Source organism: Xenopus laevis, chromosome 3L (assembly GCF_017654675.1).
Source record: "Xenopus laevis strain J_2021 chromosome 3L, Xenopus_laevis_v10.1, whole genome shotgun sequence".
NCBI classification, from domain to species: domain Eukaryota; kingdom Metazoa; phylum Chordata; class Amphibia; order Anura; family Pipidae; genus Xenopus; species Xenopus laevis.
In genome coordinates, this window is record NC_054375.1 from 47233350 (window position 1) to 47255606 (window position 22257).

General features: G+C 38.5%; 1 protein-coding gene across 2 annotated transcripts in view; it reads right to left on the reverse strand.

Annotated features, from left to right (window-relative positions):
• Positions 1 to 22015, reverse strand: part of prelid2.L (PRELI domain containing 2 L homeolog) — a 48942-nt gene extending 26927 nt beyond the window's left edge. Inside the window, 2 exon segments of one of the 2 annotated variants that reach the window (NM_001091262.1) lie at positions 1024 to 1081; positions 21647 to 21743. In NM_001091262.1, the coding sequence (NP_001084731.1) occupies positions 1024 to 1081; positions 21647 to 21721 (133 nt within the window). In that variant the 5' untranslated portion in view covers positions 21722 to 21743. 2 annotated transcript variants of the gene reach the window in all.
• Between the last annotated feature and the right edge of the window lie 242 nt (positions 22016 to 22257).

A 22257-nucleotide genomic window follows, 5' to 3' on the forward strand; every position in this document is an offset into this window, starting at 1 on the left:
TCACCAACACACAACATGTTTCGAGCTTAATAGCCCTTTTTCAAGTGTATACCAAAACTTAGTAGAACATTCATTATGGCTGAAAATCCTCCCAGCAATTGCCATTAAACCAATGAAAATTGTAGGTGGGAGGGACTGAAGGTATTCAATGAATGTTCTACTAAGTTTTGGAATACACTTGAAAAAGGCTATTAAGCTTGAAACATGTGTGTTGGTGAATAAAGGCACCTGTGCAGGAGTAAATTACACCTAATGGTATTCTTTACCCACATTTGGAATTATTGGATTTATGCTTTGGATAGAAGCAGGGGTTTAAGATACCAAAAGAACTGTTTTCAAAGGGTAACTATAGCAGCACATTTCGTTTGTAGTTTTAAAGAAGAGTGAAGTAAGCCACAACTGAGATGTGAATGATAATGCTAGGAAAGGTCTGGGAAGATATAAAGAAGCATTTTCATACAGTGTGTGTGAAGTAACTGATGAGTGGTCTGGTCTGTATTGAGCAGAAAAAGTCCAAAATTATTACAGGGAACATTTAAGAGGTGGTTTACTTTTACATTAACTTAGTATATTATTCCTAAGCAACTTTTCAATTGGCATACATACTTTATACATTTACTCAGATGCCAGAGCTTTCAACAATCAAACTTATTTCTGGGGGTCATGTTTCAAGTCTGCACATAGGTAACATTTTACTGCATAGTAGTTTCAGCTTTAAAATTCCTGCATCACTAGGAAGTGTTTAATACAGAATGGCATAGAGAGAGACTACAATTTTGTGTTTGACATGACTTGTGACTTTGGGCAAGCAATGTTATATCTCTGTGCCCCAGGAACCAACATTCAATTGTTAACTCTGTGGGAGGCTAGGACTATCTGTGCCAGATGAATTCTGTTAAAGCGCTATATAAAATGAGCTGCACTAAATAATGGAATGAATGACATACTGTGAACTCATAATGAAATGTGCTAATGCTCACACAATGCCAATATGTGCTTATGATAAAATCAATAATTTCTTACCGGTTTTCTCTTCCACTGTCTTGATGGCAAGAACATGTTTCTCCAAGGGAGTTGGATACTAAAATGAAAATGCAATTGCAGATATCTGTATCAGTACCAAAAAACTGGCTTCTTAACTGATCGTGTTAAAAATAAATTCTGAGCCGAGGTGGGAGCTTCAGAAAAAGCAGCAACTAATACAAAAAAGCCCCCGATTCCTACATTTCTTCTATATTGTGTCCCTTCAGATGTTGTTATTATACTTTGACTGTTAGGGAAAGCTGGAAGCTGCAGCTCAGGAATAACTGGAGCTATACAGGCTGAACAATCCTATCTTTCTGTTGCTGCTAACATTATACTTGGTTAACTATTGAATTATACCACAGGATATGTTTTTGGGTTTGATGCTCAACACATTAAAACCCTGAATAATTTGTGTTTGCTGCAGGTTTTTGGATTTACATTTCTATTTTATAAGGCTCTTTTTTTATATACTTTATATTTTTAAATTGTTCTATAGCATTCAAACAAGAGAACACTTTCCTGTTTATTGTACCGGATATATTTTATATGGCTTTATGGCATTTAAACAAGAGAAAAGCTTTCCTGTTTTTTTTTGCGCCGGATATATTTTATATGGCTCTACGGCATTTAAACAAGAGAAAAGCTTTCCACTGGAGAAGGCTTATCTAATAGCTGTGATGAGATCTGGCAATGAAGAAGTTCTCTCCCCCATACTTGAAGAGAAATTAAGTACTTCATAGCAGACCACATATCTAAAGGGATAATAATACAATTCAGCGTGAGAGCACAGTGAAGTTACTACTGCCTTTGAAAGCTAAAATCCTCCTCATCATTATCCTTGGCTGTTTGTTTTCTACTCTTCAAAAAAAAATAAGCCAAACTGATGGTAAACGGATTTTGCTCTCACCAAACGTTCATTACACAGCAGTGGCTCAAATTAAACATGTTGTTAGGCCTATTACTGAACGCTGTATACAAAAAAAATATATCTACATGCTTCTCCTAAATTCACAGGAGTTAAAGCTAAGCAGGATTCACTTACTGTGGATTTCTTTTCTCTTTTTTTTTTTAGCAGAATAACATGCTGGCTTCAAAAGCAAACAGCTCTCACATATACATTATGAAAATGGTATTTCCGCTGGACTATCCAAACATTATCTCTGATAGTAAAATAGTAAGCCTTCTAATGTAAGGTCTTTTATTTTACTTTTAAAATTAATATTGTCACATACACGAATAAAAAAAAAAAAAAAAAAAAAAAAAAGAAGCAACCCACTGGACATTTTTGTTTTTGATCGTTGTCTCTATACTTAAATACTATGCAACATAAATGGCACAGAACAAATGCAAATTTGGATGTCTGATCTAGTTGGCCAGCTTGAATATATTGCAATATATGGACAAACAAAAGACCTGCGACTCCATTTTCGAACATAGCACTGACTGTGTTACTTAGTGCTGCACATAGGCACATAAGCATCATGCCCTCCTGTTCTTACCATAAATGTGTCTCGAAGTAGGAGCAGAAGGGGGTGCAGACTGCATTAGGCTTTATGTACACATATGGTGTCCCGCTGATCACGACAAATAACTATGGACTATGGGTATCATTGGTTCAGGGATCAGGCAGCATAATGTCAGCCAGTGAATAGTACATCAGCAGATTTAGAAGTGCAGAGAAGCCACGGCAGCTCTTTACTACCTGCTGTTTCAAAAATTGAGGCACTTTGCACAAACCTTGGGTACAACAGAAAGTCATACCCATGTGTAACACTGCAGACCCTCGTACACTATCCATCGATTTGATCCATGGGCCCATTGGTCTTGGCCCCTGTATGACTGCTGCAGGATGGTGAACAAGATGCATTACTTTTAGCCCTGCAGTAAAAATCATAAGCTAAACATAAAATCTATTGGCTCAAAAAACAAAAAAAAAAATGTATGTCAGTATATTAGGTCCTCTGAACTGGAATCCAAAGACTGTATGTCATGTGATAACAGAAGTTGTGCCTACATAAAAGTGGCTGTACAGTGTGTTATAAGAAATGGAATAACATTGCACAAAACAAATTTTGAAGAACAGTGACAAAGTTCAGAACGCTGTGGCAAAAGCACACAGTGATACAACTCATGTGTGACATGACCCTTAAACATATAGATTCTATGCTAGTGACTCAGCTCTAGTGTATGTCCTTCTAAAGGTCACATACTTGCAAGACTGGAACAACTCAAGAATAGCACATTGATAAAGATTTTAATCAGCATCAGAAGTCAGTTCTTGTTTTCCATAAATGATTGAGAAAAACAAGGATTTTGCACCTCATGGTGGCAATATTACATATCAGACATGACATCACAAAAGGTGATTCCAACACCTAGCATAGGGAAAATATCACTTAACTGAACTCTACTTGCATTATACAGAACTGCCAACTCCCAGCCATCTGCTGCTTTGTGTATCTCCAAAATGCAAACAATTTGTTGATTAGCCGTCTACTGCCAATCTTGTTCGATTACAATAGTCAGATTGGAGGGCTATTCTAAGCTAGTAAGCGTGGAACAACACTTCTCTCATGCAAAAGGCAATACAGTGCCCAAACATTATGTTCAATATGGTACGGAGCAAAAACTCATTTAAAGCCAATGTGAGGGATAGCAAAAATAAATTATGTTAGTAGCAAGTGTACTAAACATCCCTACAGTTTATATTATTATATATAAGTTACTCAACATGGCAAATGAGAACATGAATAAAAATTTTAAGTACTGGGTGTATTTGTCAACATTCACTGAGGCTCATTTACAGATGCAAGATCAAATCACTAAAAATCGGTCCCAAATGGTGAGCATCAATGAGCCCCTTCAGCTCATTATACGTGAGGAAATCCTATATTTGCCATTTGTCATAACTAAACCATGGGCATTCAACATAACACATCTTTTGGGATGAAAGAATTGGAATGTCTTTTCTTGTGCCCATTCTGGAGGTCATAATAAAAAATAAAAAAAGATAATGTATGTAATTGTTGCACTTAGCAAAAGTGCCCACAAATGAATTGAGAAGTGCAGCTATCTGATTCAAATCCCTAAAAAATATACAGCAGTGTGAATTAAATTTAATTGCAAGTGAATTAATAGTTTAAACCAATGGCAGCTAGGTATAGAGGATGCATTAACAGCTGTTAATGTGTTCAGTATAAAAGTGTAACCAATGAGAATCTAAGAGAGGTGTTCAATGTTTAGGAAACTTATAAGTGGGCTTATAAGTATAGGGTTCTACAGAGGGGCACATGGATGCTTATCACTAGTGAGAAGGATGGCCAGTACCTCCATCAAAAGTACAACTTTATTTACCATAATATATAAGGTGCATGACATCAAATAATGATATTCTGGATAAGGGATCTGTAAGTAAGGTGGATTTCCGTGCCTTTAAATTTACCAAAAAAATTTAAACATTAAATAGATCGTGTTGCATCCAATAAGGACTAATTATATCTTTAGTTGGGATCAAGTACAAGGTACTGTTACATTTTTACAGAGAAAAAACGAAATATTTTTAAAATACTGAATTATGGCATTTATGGGAGATGGCTTTCCCGTAATTTAAAGATTTCTAGATAATGGATCCCATACTCGTACAGGAACACTGTCCCGTTTGATAGATGAACTCCTTTGCTAAGAGTGGAACCACAATATAAGCCTCTAAACACAATGCAACCCTCGTCCCTGATGCCAAACAGTACCTTACATTTTATAGCAACTTCAAAAGGCTTGATTTAATTATATTGTGATATGAGCTTCCTCCATTGTTTTTATGTGTACAGAAATGAACAGCATGGTTCCTTTTATGCTGTAGTTTAATAACTAAACTATTCCTTGACAAGTGAAACAATATGGTCCATAAGTGTGTGTTAATGGGTTTATGAAGTTGAACTTCCTTTCCTCAGGGTGGTGAAGGCATATAAAAAAAAAAAAATCCTTGTTAACTGTTGTACTATGGATTTGGCAAGGAGGTGTTAAATATACGGCTTATAACCAAGAGTCTATGAAATGATTTAAAATTCCAAGAAGTGCTGTTTAAACATGTTCAGACATGCTGCTCATAACTTTGGAGTCTCCTGAAAATGGCAGATTTTTTTTCAGTTTGCTACACAGCTATAGATAAAGGAGACATACTCCTCCAAAAGAAGAAAAGCAACGTTTTATTTATGGCTGAAATGGAAGGTGCTCCTATCTAAATCAATTCCTTCTGGAGGATCAAAGACTTCAGCAAGTACTCCTAGAGCGGTCTATTACAGTATGGAATCAACGAGGGTCACTCCAACTCTGATTATTACAAAGCACTATCCTCTAGCTGGAAATACAAGAGATCTTCAATCAAAGGAATGCTTAAATGATAGATTTACCATTATGTACATACAAGACGTCAAAACTTGTAACAACATATAAAAGAATGCTCTTAATTTTAAAGTGAGAAGCACTCCCCATCAACATGCCCTTGAATTACCGAGAAAAAAAAACTAATTATGATAAAATGTGATCATGTATATTTGTGATTTTCATGCAAAAGCCTGACAGATGGAGGAAAATGGATGCATTTCTGCCATGTTTTTTCATTTGTTCTGTATTCAGTGCAAAATAGGAAAATTTACCCCAACCATTTGACTGCCAGATTTAATCTAGGGTACAAGCTGTGATCAAGAACAGTTAATGAATATGATCAGAGAGGGGCAGTGGTGACCAGGTAAATCAATCAGTTTAGTTGTCCCTTTTTACAAACCAAAATAGCCCAAAAGTATGAGTACTTGATTTTTTATTTGGTATGGTCTGCATTAACCTGGCATGGCTTAGGGTCACGGTTACTCTGAGCCCTCACCATCACCCTATGGCAAAATATTTCTACCCCATTTGAAGAGTAAGTTCACAGTATAACAAAGACCTTATCCACAGGGCACTGCATAGTTTAAGGAGTGTGAAAATGATAAAAGCCATATAACATAATAACCAGTCCCCAGATTGCAACTCATGCCCATGGAAGATTATGAAGCAGCAGCTGGGAGGGGGTATTCTATTGCCATCTACAAAAACAAACGCAACTGCTAAGAGAACAATGTTGCATCCTTCAAATACATCATGTTTCAGCGGCTGCCTGTATCTCGGTAGCCAAGTTCCATTCATAAATGTTATTTTTCCACAGTATTTTTAAAAGGAGTTATATTATTAACAAAACATGGCTTGCTTACATCTGTATTAACCAGTGTCTAGGATTTCTAAGACCAACCAAAGTACCTACAAATTATGGCCCACTCTGAATAATCAAAAGTATAAATGTTCGAAGGTAGTGATCTTGTGAGGCAAGCCAGCCTAAGCTGGAAGTAGTATCCAGTCGTGTTTGTAGTAGTAGTTTCCAAAGAGTTGAAGGGATTAGTATGTGCCAAACTTAGGTCAGACATTTTGAATGATTTTCATACTGTCAGATCGGGGGTGGACTGCGTCAGTCTAACCGGCAACCCCGTCAGATTGATCTGTCCAAACTGCAAATTTCATATTGATGCACCTTGTTAGCAGGTTAGAAGTGCATGGCTTGAAATCACGAGTCAGGCCCATGCAACCCCTCTTCACTACCTCTCGTCTGGGCTATAAAATGTGGCCACTCATGCGACTAGAAGTATGGTATCCATCTGTTTGGTTCACAGGTATCACATAGTATTGTTAAATACTATGGAGGGCCACCTAAAAACTAATGGCACACTGAAAAGCACCACCTGCACTTGCAAACACATCATCTTATAATAAACACTCGTGACAACTACCTTATACAAGCTTGCTTGTGTTCTTGCCTATTCGTTTTTTTCCTTTGCATTCAAAATATCCTTATTTTCAGCAGTCGAAGCAATTATTTTAGAATCAAGCAATACAGATATGTTTTCAGCGGTTTTCCCATTAAGCTTTTCAGTAACCATTAAGGAAATAAAACATTTAAAGAGTATTTCCTGAAGTATTTAATATTTCACAGTCATCTCTAATATAGAAGGTTATAACATACTTTCACCTTCTTTCCCATATTAATTTTCAAAAAGCAAAAGTTTGCCATAACCAAATCTACCCAATCCTGATGTGTTACAAGTTGGGGTACACCTGGCATTTATATTGCCTAGAGAAAAACACCAAATATAATGCCATATACTGCAATGCAGCACAAAAAACACATGAAAAACTGTCAGAGAGCTTTTTTTAGGGATTGTTTTTCACCAGACCCAAACATTCGATTCTATGTGAAAGTTTCATATTTTAAAATTTATCAGTGAATCGTGTAAACTACTTTATATTTCACCTATGATGATTTGGTGCTTTGTCTGTCTATCCTAAGAACTGCCCCCCTCAAACAGGTAAAACCATGTTCTTCATGCTCAATAAAAAAAAGTCAGACATCAAACTTAGAATTCCAGCGGCAGTTCTTGTTCGTCTTATAAAGGTTTTGGAGACGTGAAGGAGCTGGATTTACATCTTTTATGAACTGTAGCATACTCTCACAAGCCTTGCTAAAAGCTTATATTTCTTCACTGCAAAAATGTTTCAGCAAAGATACACTCTCAAGCTGTGCCAGTATTGTCTCAGAGAATAATGTGATATTCTCAGAAAGGGGAAAGTGTCATGCATATTGACCAAATCTAGTATTTTTAGATGCTTATTATTAGACTGTCATGTTCTGCATTTAGTAAATGGTGATCCTTCAATCTGTGTATATCCAGCACTAGTCTTTTAGAATGTAAGCTCTAATAAACAGAGCCCTCTTTACCTCTTGGATCAGTCATCATTTGCATATTTCTAAGTAATGCATGTGCGCTGAATGTACAACATAGTATGGGACCTGTTATCCAGAATGCACGGTGTAGGGAGTGTGTGTTCCGGATCTTAATGTAATTTGTATTTTCATACCCTCCGTCTACTAAAAAATCATGTAAACATTAAATAAACCCAATAGGCTGGTTTTACCTCCTATATAGATTATATATTAGTTTGGATCAAGTACAATACTATTAGTACAGAGAAAAAGGAAATTATTTATAAAAACGTGGATTATTTGGATAAAATGGAGTCTATAGGAGACGGCCTTTCCATACTTCAGAGCTTTCTGGATACAAATGTATGGGGGGGGGGGGTTTGTTTTGTTTTTTTAAATAAGAGTTCATCTAATTTTTTTGCAAGTCTGTAGACCTATTGAAAATGATAAATAGACTACCAATTTGAAGTGTTTGATTTATTTTCCCATGGTTTTATTCTCTTTAATTCAGCTGAATTCCGAATCCTACGTGAACGATTTGGCCAAATACTGAACATAACCCTCATTTGCATATGTAAATTAGGGAAACAGGGGGTTAAAAGAACCGTACACAGTGTACAGTTCAAAAATTCTTTAATTCCTTCTTAATGTGATTTTTTGGATTCGGGTTGCCAGGCATTTGGATTCAGCCGAATCCTGCTGAGAAAGGCCTAATCTTGGCCGTATCTCAAACCAAATCATGGATTTGGTACATCCCTACTTTTTTTTACATTCAATTTCTTTTTAAAATAATAAGGTAACATTTGAGTTTTATAAAACCTTGAGTTTATTCTATGTATAAAAAATTACTATAATTTCACAAATCTGAATAAGGCCCTAAAAGTTAATTTAAATCCGAACCACCTCTTTAGTGTATTTCCCATGCCCACCCCACAATGTTCAATCCCTTTCTGGAACTGCTTTTAATAATTTGATTTTACACAAGGCAGCTCTTTCACTGAGAAAAGAAAATTTATGTGGCCCCCTACAGTTATAACACTGCCAACGCTTCAATTGTTTTGTGAAATCTATAATTTATGACTGCTGTTTGCATTCAACAAACTATAAAAATGTTAAACTAATCGGGGAAAGGTTGCCTCTTGCTGCAAAGCCATCACTTGATATGGCACAGGGGATGGCACACAATTTGAACTTTCCTTAAAGGAATTGTTCAGTATAAAAATAAAAAAACTGGATAAATAGATAGGCTGTGCAAAATAAAAATGCTTTCAATATCGTTAGTTAGCCAAAAATGTAATCTATAAAGGTTGGAGTGAATGGATGTCTAACATAATAGCCAGGACACTACTTCCTGCTTTGCAGCTCTCTTGGTTTCCACTGATGACTTGGGGGGGGGGGGGCACATGGGTCATAACTGTTGCTTTTGAATCTGATCTCCATGCTAAGGATCAATTGCAAACTCACTTAACAGTTATATCCCATGTGCCCCCATTAAAGGAGAACCAAACCTTTTTTCTCAATAACCCCCAGCCCCCTACCCTACATAGACCACCCCTGCTCCCCCCCCAGGTGTAGGTGTAAACTTTGGTAACTAACCCTAACTCTTTACTTTTGCAGATTCAGTGCAGCGGAGATCACGGGCGCCATCTTCCGGCTCTTCATTAATCTTCAGGGTGTTCTTCCTGCGCTTCTGCAATTTCCATGACTTTTTCTGCATGCGCAGTTGTCAAAAACCAGAAGACTGCTCCAACTGCGCATGTGCTGATCCGGCACTTACATGCCGAAGAAGACCGAAGAGCTGAAGATGGTACCCGTGAGCGCTGCTGTGCTGAATCTGCATAGACAGGCAAGTAAAGTGTTACGGTTAATTACCGAAGTTTACACCTAGGCTGGGGGGGGAGCTCTCTTAAAGTTTCTGGCTAACTCAGAGTTCGAGAGCGGAAAAACAGGAAGTTGGGTTCTTTTATATTAGACATCTGGACACTCCTGCCCTTATAGATTGCATTTTTGACTAACTAAATTAGGAACATTTTTTTATTTTGCACAGCCTATTTATTCAGATTTTATTTTTACAATGAACATTTCTGCAAGGCAGTCATTCAGATCCACCAGGTTATGACAAACATGGCGTTGCTTCACATGCATTTTTTCCCCAGTCCTTAGCAAAATAGCAGCCAATATGCTGCCTCATGGTATCCAGGTTTGCTGTAACATGCCCATTCCCTTGAAAATGTGGCTTCAGGCCTCTGTGGCCGTATACCGCCCACACTAGGTAACTAGAACAAGTCTATGGAAATGGATTTTTCCATTTTATTTTTCTTTCAAAGGAGAAAAGGCTCGTTAACATAGCAAATAATGGTATTCTACAGATCTTATCTGTTATCCATTATTTAACATGTGCCATTTATCCCTATTTCAATTGCCTCCATTGATGCACAGCAGCTTTATAGAAACTATAGTAGTGTTTCTGAAGCAAACAGCAATTTTACCAGTGGAGAACAACAGTATACATATGGATCCGATATCCAGAAAGCTCAAAATCACAGAGGAAGCTAAGCTAAAATATAATCAACTAATTTGGAGGTAAACCAGGTTTAATTAATGTTTATATGAGGGATGAAAATCTCTTATCTGATAAAACCCCATGCCCCATACCTTTATTATATTTTAATTACTTTAAAACATAAAATGTATTTGGTATTACTGTTGCTTTAATATAACCACCCTCTAATCAATACAGACGTAAACAAATAACATTAAATATTTCACAATAAAGAAAGAATAAAGTATAAAAGGAGGAAAACAGTACTTACTGCTGTACGCCCTTCTATAATCATTCATGACAGCTACAGTTTGATTAGAGCTATTTCAGAAACAATCTTATAACCTTTTAGTTGACCCTTGAACTCAGCAACCGAATAGCTGGCAATGCTTTGCTACTTTTCAGTCATGTAACAAGCCTGGGTGTGTTAATGTGTTATCCTAATCCAGCCAAAACTATTTTTAAGAGTAATAAAAATGTGGCAACATAATTGCTATTGGCTTAGATGATAATGATAGCAGGAATACAAGAAGTATGAACAGCCTTAGGAGTTTTGTGTTATCACAACGCTTAAAAATTTGTCTCAATTATGTTGGTTAATCAATGTTGCCGATAAAACATACTATAGATGCTAAACTGCATCAGTGCAGTTACCCATCGTAACCAATCGGATTTTTTATTTTTCAACTTGACTTATAATTGTTTGTAATGGTACCTGCACCAATGCGATAACACCTTCCAAGGTGTTTTAAGAAAGATACATCTGTCTCCTTGGACAAAGATTAAGGGATTCTGTCCAACTGTTTTATATACCGGTAGATCTTTAAAATTAAGCAATGGTCCTGCTGCAAAAGCTATTCCCACATTCAGTTTCCCCAAATTGCAGGAGGTGTGGAGGGGTCAGGGTTCACTACTCATTTTTATAGGAACCCACTGTTAACAGCATTCTGGAAAAGGCGTATTTACTGTCTAAACCTGGCCATAGATGAAAAGATACCATTGTATGAAACAAAGGTTTATTCAATTTTCGGACTGCGTGTGGAGTGTCCCGACCGTTTTCGTACCATGGCGATCAGGTATTCAGTCGATCAGACAGGTTAAAAGATTTATACCGGCTACTGATAATATCTATGCATGTATTGCCTATCTGACAATATCAGTGGGAGACCGTCACTACTACGTTTGCGGTCAATTAATGGCCCGAGCATCGTGTGATTTGGTCTCTTTACTACTTCATATTAACCTGAATGGTTAGTTGCAGGTTGTAACATTGGACAGATGATCATTTGTCCGACGTAGGCTATAATCTAAATAAAAATTTATGGCCATCTTGAGCCGAGGATAATTACAGATATCTGTAGGGACCATTTAAGTTTTGCCCAAAGAGAGTAACTGGTAAACAGTACTGTACAGTCAGGTTGCTCCAAAAAAAATAGATTTATAGACATATTTGGGTATTCAGACATGGATTATACACCGATCTAATGCACTAGACGATTTTAAGGAAAAATTCCAAGGATATGGGGTGGGTAGGGACAGAAGGGAATACGTGTCCGGAACGTGGACTTGATAGTACACAGAAATCAGTAAACAAGTTAAAGGGGACCCGTCACCCAAAAAAATTATTCAAAATCCTATTTTATAAGATTAGTCAAGGAAAATGAACTTTAACTACACTAAATAAATTATTTGAATCTTGTTTCCTTCAGTCTGGGATTTCAAAATTATAGCAAGCGGGCAGCAGCCATTTTGTGGACACTGTTATTTAGAAAAGCCTTGCATCATCTCAGAATTTTGTTTGTGCACCAGAATGGGGGACCTGATGTCCATCCCCATGCCCTGACCACACAGTTATATGGTAAAGAGAACTGGGGGAATGTGTGGGGAGCAATGACATCTAAGAAGTGCTGAATGGAAAGTGAAAGTAATTCTCTGCCCCGCCTCTATGCCACGGGCATAGAGGAGGGGCAGACAATATTTGATTGACAGCTGAGATTTTTAAATGAGCTTACAACAGCTATGAATGCTTAAATAAACAATAGAAATTGGATTTCATGTTTAATTTGAAAAGGACTTTTATTATACAGATTTTTGTGTCTGGGTGACAGGTCCACTTTAAGAGAGAGGGCAAAGACTAAAAAACTGGTAAGTACAGCAATTGTACAACTAAAAGATACATAGTATCGGACGAAAATGACAAAAATACCGATTTAAAATATTATAACTTGTTCATTAAATGCAAATCTTTAGCATGCTTAGGAAGGGATCTTTATCTTAATGACCTGAGCCTTCAGCTCAAAGGGGTTGTTCACCTTCCAACACATTTTTCAGTTTCCGTTGTTTTCATATAGTTCACCAGAAATAAAGACTTTTTCCAGTTACTTTCTATGTGTAGCCACCTCTCTAATATTGAAGTGTAAAGTTTCATTTTTCACATTCTAAAGCAGCTCTGGGAAGGTGGTCGCCAACCCTGTAAACTGTTCTAAATTGATACATTTAGTGGATACATTTCTTATCTTTGGCACTCCTGAGCAGAATCCCCGAGTTTTATTACAGACAGCTGTTAGAATGGATACAATAGTTGCTAATACTCCAGAGATGCTGCGGAGAAATGTATTAAATACGTGTTGCAAAATTCAGTTTAGTTGAATTACTGAATTGCCAAACTGAAACTCCAGAGACAGGAACATTACCTGAATTACTGAGCTGCCAAACTGAAACTCCAGAGACAGGAACCAGTAAAAAATGGAAAGTGATTGAAAAAAAAAAAGTTTTTATTTCTGGTGAACAATCTGAAAACAACTGAACTGAAAAAAAGTATTTGGAAGGTGAACAACCCCTTTAAGGGACTGCAGAAGGCTAAGGTCATCAATGGATCACTACCCATTCATATTTATTTTTTCTATCTTTGAATATAGAGTTCATTGTGTAACAGTTTCACCCTACAGGACATAACATTAGTCTTGTTAAAAAAAATATCAGTAAAATATCAGTAAAAATAATATGCATACAAAGCCAACTCATAGGCCTGGTATGCTTTCCTTGAAATGATTACAGGAAATTTTATCATTACTTATGAGATAATAAGATTAGCATCGAGTCCTGTTGGGACTGCGGCATGTACTAAAAATGCCTAGCATGACTGATAAAGGTTTGCAGGCTTAGTTTCTCCTTCACTTTCTGGCTTGTGGAGTTTTAGTTTACTTTTCCAAATCCTCCTAATGGGTTTTCACTTGCACATACTGTGTGTTTTCAGATTGGATGATTATCAGCATTTCGAGCAAAAATCCAGGAGTAGCTAGAATATAATACCAGGTTCAATGCAATCACAGAAGCAGAAACACATATTCACCTTATCTCTAGTGCTGTGAAATACAAACAGCCAACTTTCACAAAGAGAAGAAATGTGGTTACAGAATTCCAGTCATACCATGCACATATTTTTATAAATGCAGTAGCAAATGTCTGGATTATTGTCTTATAAAATCAGATATGAAAGTGAAGTCAGGGTGCTTACATTGTGATACTGGGTGGTTGCCACTTGCACCAAAGTTTCAGTGTACCACAAATATGGTGTCAGTGGCAACTAGGGTAGTGCTGAGGGGCGTTTTGGTAATCAAAGATGGTTAGATGATGATGATGCAAGCATGGTGGCCATGGATTCTTGATGGTTCAGAAAAGAGAAGGTGTAAAGGTGACCATACACGGAGAGATCCGCTTCGAGCGGATCTCTCCCCGATATGCCCAACTTGAGGTGGGCAATATCGGGCTGATCCGATCGTGGGCCCTAGGCCCAACGATCGGATCTTAACGAATGGTAACGGGCGGTCTGGATTTTTAGTCCCATCCGATCGAGATCTGGCCAATCTCGATCGGGGAAGCCAGTCGGGGGGCCCCATACACGGGCCAATAAGCTGCCGACTCGGTCTGTCGGCAGCTTTTATCGGCCCATTTATGGCCACCTTAAAACAGACATAGAATTGAGGGGGGGGTCAGGGTTTCAGTGATTGGGCCTGGCTTGGAACGAAAAGGTATTACATATTTTGCCTGTAACTGTACTGACTTTCTATGACAAACATGAGCACTTTTCTTTCTATTATTGTCTGTGGTGAGCTTGCGCACAAATTTTGATTACAGCACACAACAAACCATGCTGTGCCCAAAAAATTTTGTGTGAAAAATACTTTTTTCAGACCCACCCACATCTCGTGCACCGTTTTTAAAACGGCATACGTGGTTCTTAAAAGAGGCCACACAAGATATCTGGCAAATATCCTCCTACTGTCCCAAAACTAGGGATTGTGGGAGATGATTCCAGGTACAGAATACTAGGAATTTTCTGGGGGGGTACCCTGTACACATATAAGTGATTTTTAGCCATAAGTGTTGCAGTCTGTAGCCAACTAGAGGACCAAAATATGACCTTACAAATAGAGTTTGTGCTTGCTCATTTAGTAAAAAGACACATTTACTGCAATGCAGTAGAAGTTAGCCAGTGCACATGTACGGGTGGCCACGTGCATGACTACGACAGACTTCGTCTGGATGGTGAGCTAGTAAAAATCGAAGAGTTCAATAAAATCTTCACTGCATTGAAAAAAAAAAATCTATTTCCATGAATAAGACCAGAGTGACAAAAGGTATAAAACATTGCATTAAATGGGATAACTTGTTTTCTAAAGCTTTGCACGTATTGCACTGAGCTAAGGATAGGAACATAAAGAGTCTGACTCCAATAACAGCTACAGGAAGAACAGTGCCTTACATTTTTAGTGTGTTCAATTCAGTCATTTAATAGCATTCTTTCCGATATAAATCTGGCTATAAATGGGGGCCACTTTGAAGTAGTCATTACATTGCTTCTGAACTATTCATATTAGAGAAAAATAAAGTGGCTAGACCATAAAACATTATGTTATTGTCTTGTGATATACACTATAGTATAGAAAATGTTTTATTGCAAGCAGTCACTTGCATTGCAAACAAATTTTTCATCTAAAACCAACCCCTCCAAATCAAAAAGTGCTAGTAAAAGCAATACTGGGCCATGCATATTGCTTCGCCCTTTAGATAAAGAACCTTGCAGTTGAACTGTTTTGCGACTTTGGAAATTCCATTCTATGCAAGTGCTGGACGATCATGACTGGACTGTGTAAAGGGAAAGCAACCAGACTACAGTTGTGTGAAGATATTTGATTTGCATAGGCATTCTATATAATTTTCATACAACAACATATTTTGGAAACAATTGTCCCCTTACCACAACATGCCAGTTCCTCAGCTTTTTTCTTGATCTTCTTCTGCTGACCAATGCTAGCACACAGCATGCTGTGTGATCCCGTTCTCAGCCTCAAAACTATAGGCCAGTTAGTCGGACGTCAGTGGTAGGAAAGCTTTTTGAAGGGTTAATAAAGGATAAGATACTGGACTTCATAGCAAATCATGATACTATGAGTTTGTGCCAGCATGGTTTTATGCGTAATAGATTTTGCCAGACTAACTTAATTTCTTTTTATGAGAAGGTAAGTAGAGACCTCGATTCTGGGATGGCAGTGGATGTGATTTACTTAGACTTTGCTAAAGCATTTGATACAGTGCCACACAAAAGGTTACTGGTTAAATTAAGGAATGTTGGCCTGGAACATAGTATTTGTACCTGGATGGAGAACTGGCTAAAAGATAGACTACAAAGAGTGGTGGTAAATGGAACATTCTCTAATTGGACCAGTATTGTTAGTGGAGTACCGCAGGGCTCTATACTAGGTCCCTTGCTTTTCAACTTGTTTATTAATGACCTGGAGGTGGGCATTGAAAGTACTGTTTCTATTTTTGCAGATGATACTAAATTGTGCAGAACTATAGGTTCCATGCAGGATGCTGCTACTTTGCAGAGTGATTTGTCTAAACTGGAAAACTGGGCAGCAAACTGGAAAATGAGGTTCAATGTTGATAGATGCAAGGTTATGCACTTTGGCAAAAATAATATAAATGCAAGTTATACACTAAATGGCAGTGTGTTGGGAATCTCCTTAAATGAGAAGGATCTAGGGGTCTTTGTAGATAACACGTTGTCTAATTCTGGGCAGTGTCATTCTCTGGCTACTAAAGCAAATAAAGTTCTGTCTTGCATAAAAAAGGGCATTAACTCAAGGGATGAAAACATAATTATGCCTCTTTATAGGTCCCTGGTAAGGCCTCATCTGGAGTATGCAGTGCAGTTCTGGACTCCAGTCCTTAAGAGGGATATAAATAAGCTGGAGAGAGTGCAGAGACGTGCAACTAAATTGGTTAGAGGGATGGAAGACTTAAATTATGAGGGGAGACTGTCAAGGTTGGGGTTGTTTTCTCTGGAAAAAAGGCGCTTGTGAGGGGACATGATTACACTTTACAAGTACATTAGAGGAGATTATAGACAAATAGCAGGGGACCTTTTTACCCATAAAGTGGATCACCGTACCAGAGGCCACCCCTTTAGACTAGAATAAAAGAACTTTCATTTGAAGCAACGTAGGGAGTTCTTCACAGTCAGGACAGTGAGGTTGTGGAATGCACTGCCGGGTGATGTTGTGATGGCTGATTCTGTTAATGCCTTTAAGAATGGCTTGGATGATTTTTTGGACAGACATAATATCAAAGGCTATTGTGATACTAAACTCTATAGTTAATAAAGGTATGGTATATAGAATTTATATGAAAGTAGGGAGGTGTGTGTGTATGGATGCTGGGTTTTCATTTGGAGGGGTTGGACTTGATGGACTTTGTCTTTTTTCAACCCGATTTAACAATGTAACGATGTAACTATGTAACTATGTATGTACTACATCCAGGGCTGGACTGAGAGTAAAAGAAAGCCCTGGCATGAAAAAAAAATCAAAAGCAGCCCACATATAAATGTGAGACATTGGCTACCAGCCCACCCACCACAAGTTAAAAAAAAACACTGGTGCTCAGGGCCGCCCAATAAAATGATAAAATAGACATAAAAAAAAAAAAACACATTGGTGTTCAGTTGAAACTTTAGTGGCTCTGGTTCTTTTCAGGGGCTTCTGTTTTGGCTCCCATTTGGCTTTGGCCCTGCTTGGCTTCAGGCTTCCGCTTGGCTCCACTTCCCCAGGAGCGGCACACCGGGCATTTGCTCAAACGAACAGTCAGGGCCTGGCTATATCCAAGAGTTAGTGGAGGTCTAACAGATAAAGAAGAACATTTGGGTGGCACAGCAGCATAGCACCCTTATGTTTATTAAGAGAAAATCTTTATTTGGTGCTTGCCTGGACTTCAGTGTTCATTATCATCATAATTTATTCCCTGTGGGCTTGGACAATAGTCCTGAACCTTAGGCACTAAAGGACAATAAAGAAAATGGTGCTTGAAAAAGCTGTGAGTTAAACATGCGTTGATTGGGAAAGGTTTCACTTGCCTATTACTGTACAGTTAAGAGTGTTTGTGTGTATGCTCACATATAATCTCAAGTAATAGCAAAACATGAATCCCAGCTTACAGAGACAGTGATTAGCTAGACACATTGGCTGTTGTCTGGGGGAGGGGGGTACTGTTTGTCGACTCTCATGTACCTGGAATAAGGCCTGGAATAAGGGAGTATGTACATGTTTTTTTTAAGACAAGAGATGCATTCTTAATACAAATAATTAAAAGTTACATTTTATTACTTTTTCTGCCACTGGGGAGGGGACCAACCAAAAAAAAAAAAAAAAAAGAGGGAAGTTGGAGTGACCCATAAAAAGAGCCACTTTTTTCTCTCTCTTTATGCTTGCCTAGACACTTGCTTAGGGCTTTTTTTTTTCCTGGTAACCACTTCAGTGTTAATCATCTTCAACATCATCAACTGAACTCCCTGTGAGCTTGGACAGGTCACAATAGTCCTGAACCTCTGGCACCAAGGAGCTAAAAAGCAGTAAAACATGCTGCCCAAATAATTGTGCCCGACACTGTATTTTGTAGTTAGATAATTGTTTAATATCATTCTCAGATCTGAACCACCTACAGGGGTCAAAGGTGAGAGCATGCTCAGAGGTCTAGTGCTCCAAGTAGTGATGGTGCATGGTAAGCAAACACTGCTGAAGCTCAGTATAAAATTAGGCATATGGTCAAAACACTTTGTCTTATGACAGCCAATCCACTGCCTTTCACTTCTTGAATGTATGTGTGTGCTGACAGGCACATGAACAGCCAATCACCATACACAGAGCTTTTGGACAGAAATGATGATACGTACTGTATGCATTTTTTTGCACTTGTGTGCCATTAGCATTAGAGACGAACCAGTCGGCAAGCTGGGCACGTCGTCACAATTAGAACTTGTGCTACATATAGCTGCAAAATATAGGAAGGCCGGTATTTTTTCCAGAAAAGGTGGCAACCCTAGCTACAATAAGTGCACATTTTGGCTTATTTTTTATTCTTAAAGGAGAAGGAAAGGTTAAAACTAAGTAAGCCTTATCAGAAAGGCCCACCTAAATATACCAGTAAACCCTCAAAGTAATGCTGCTCTGAGTCCCCTGTCAAAAGAAACAATGCATTTCTTTCCTTCTATTGTGTACACATGGGCTTCTGTATCAGACTTCCTGCCTTCAACTTAAACCTCATTGCCCTGGGCAAGAGCATGCTCAGTTTGCTCCTCTTCCCCCCCCCTCCCTTCTCTACTGTAATCTGAGCCCAGAGCAGGGAGAGACTCAGGCAGGAAGTGATGTCACGCCACATTAATACTGCAGCTCCTATCCTAAACAAACAGAGAGTTTCTAGAGCTTTTTACTCAGGTATGGTAAAACATTCTACAGAATAAATATAGCATTCTAGCTTGCACTATTGCAGCTAATCTATTGGCAATAAAATGCCTCCGTAGCTTTCCTTCTCCTTTAAAGCGCACCTATCACAGCCAAAATCAAACACATATTAACAATCTGACCAGTACAACCTAAACACGTTTAATCAAACTACGTATATAGTTTTTTGAAAAAATCTGCAGGTTTTAAAAAACACTTACTTTGTCAAATGGGTTCTTTCACTGAGGGAGGCCATACTGAGACTATAACATGCAAATTTCAGGAGCATGCTCAGATTGTAGCACTGCCTTGAGTATTCTACCCAGAATGCCTAGCTTTAGTAAACTCCTCCACTAGAAGTATCAGGAGATTTCCCTATCTTGTCCCCTGCTGGTAATGTTATTATGCAAATGAAGGGCACACACTAACTTCCAGCAGGTGGCAGCACTACTGAACAGCAGCTAACACAGAGGTTTGGCTGATTTGAAAATAGCTTAGAAGGGTTGATATGCAACCAAGGAATTTCAACTGAGCATGTGCGAGATTTCAGAGCTGCAGTTGGCTGGGAAGATATAGGTAGGAGGAGCCAGTGAAATCCAAGATGCCTGCCTCAAGTAGAACTGAAGTGGAGATAGGGGAGATATTGCAGAACGTATAGTGAGCCGATGATTTACATTATACAAACAATTCTGTTTTAAAAATCGGATTTCTTGATCTTTCACATATTGTCTTTACTTAGTAAATGATTTTAGTTATGATTGGTGCCCTTTAAAAAAAGCAGCAGACAAAAAAAAATGCATGGAATGGTCTTGATTCCTATTGTAAACATCTGGAATCATCACCTGCACAATTATTGCCTCAAATGTGCACGGCCACATACATTTTTAGTCAAGAGTTGCGTACATCAGCTGTATCTGTGGTGAGCACAACAGGAAATGATCGTGAGACGGTTGCAACAATTTTGTTGCCACTACTGCTACAGAAAATTGTTAAAAACTGCGAATAAACCATGACATCTAGTGACTTAAGTGAGAGAAGTGTCATAAAAAGGAGTGTATTGATACATTTGTGTAAATGCACCAAACATCACTATGTTAACAAAAAAGTACACCATGTAAGAAACTGCACAGTCATAAAGCTGTGTCATGATCGTCATGTGGAGAGCATATATTATTGAATAAAAAGGTGTTAGTTTGACAAAAAGATATATAAATTCAGCATTGAGCGGCTTGTCTCACAACAAAATTTCTCCCTGGTTCCATTGACTTCAATGGGTTGCACCTGGCCTGAGGTGATATAAAATAGTGACGTACAGAACAGCGTTAGCCTGGCTTAAGCTGGCCATAGACGCAAAGATCCGATTGTACGAATCATCGTAAGATCGGACTTTCCCATCTCCCGACCTGCCACTAACCATTCCGATCAAATAAAGTAGAAAAGAACAGATCAGCAGATGTTCTGCCCCTGACAGCAATTGTACGAAAGTTATGTCCGACCAAAGCTAGTGACAGACTTCCTCTGAAAATCGTACGATCGGCAATACACGCAGAGATATTATCGGCAGCCGACAGAAATCTTTTAACCTGTCCGATCGACCAAACGACGAAAAATTTCGTGACTCTCCACACACGGTCCGAAAATCGTACGAATCCTAGATTCGTACGATCAGATCTTTGCGTCTATGGCCAGCTTTAGACTAGTGATGCACCAAATCCAAGATTCGGCCTTCTCCAGCAGGATTCGGATTCAGACGAATTCAACTGCCTGCCCACCCGAATTGGAATCCAAAAAAAAAAAAAAAAAAAAAAAAATCACCTGACTTTTCATCACACAAACATGAAAAGCAAAAATGTTTTAACCAAGTGCTGTGCGTGCGGTTCTTTCCCCTGATTTCCGTATGCAAATTAGTTTGGATTCGGTATTCAGCAAAATCTTCCACAAAGGATTCGGGATTAAAAATAGAGGATTCAGTGTATCCCTAGCTAAGGAAAAAAAATAAAATAACACAAATAGTCTTCTAGAGAAAACTGGTTGAGGTAGAAAACCACTGTCACTCCTTATATGGGTATATGTTGCATATGTAGAGGTGACAGGAAGACCTCCATTCAAAATTTCTCATTTTGGCATTTCTGGGCAGAGGTGACAGGCGGGCATTTTAACCATGGCTTTTTTTGGTTTTCTTTTAATTCGTCTGTGTTTTACTCTGAGTGATAAAAACAATAGATCTAAAAAGAAAATCCATGGCAATTATACTGGGACAGACTCAGCCAATCAGCAACAGGCCGGCTGCAAGGACAATACACCGACACGTTATCAAACTTTCAGAAGAGCTGAGGCTTCCCCTCCAGTTCCTTATAACATGCCTAACTGCACGCATCTTTATTTAAAAGTGCCAATTGTCAGCGTGTAAGAGGCGTGGTGTGCGGTTCAGGAATGTCCGATTACAGAGAGGTGAGGGGGGTGACAGCAGTGAGACAACTTGTATGCCTTATTAGTATTACTCGCACTTACCTTGTTGAGGTAGCTGTTGACAACATGCTGGAAGGGATAGGGATAAACCTTCCTCACCTCCACGGCGATCCCCATAGTACCAAACCCAGCTGCCAGCACCCACTCCGCCTCCTCCCCAATTCTTCCCTCCCCACCTGCTCCTCCGTCACTCCCCCTATTCTCCTTTACTTCGCCTTTTTCATTTCGAGGGCGCCATGTTTTGAAACCCTCCTGTAGAATAACTTTATTAACAAGGGACAAAGGAGACGTGCGAGCACACGTGTGCCCACAGCCTGCCAGTGCAAACAGAGCACGTATGCTGCCCACAGTGTAGATGTCCGAGCTTAGTGTTGGGTTGTGACTGAGCAGGCGCATAACTTACTCATCTTATCAGCGCACAGGAAGGGGAGGGTTTTTTTCTTGCAAAACTGCTGCTGCTTTTGGACTTTGTTTGAATATATAAATGCTGCACCACAACAATGGGTGTTTTGAATAGAAATGTATAGTTGTACAAATATGAATGCATTATGCTTAGAGGGGTTATAGAGTGTTATACACCCAAATATATATATATAATATAAATTGCATTTCTTCTTGCATAGTGAAGTAAAATGTCAGTGTTTTACCCCATC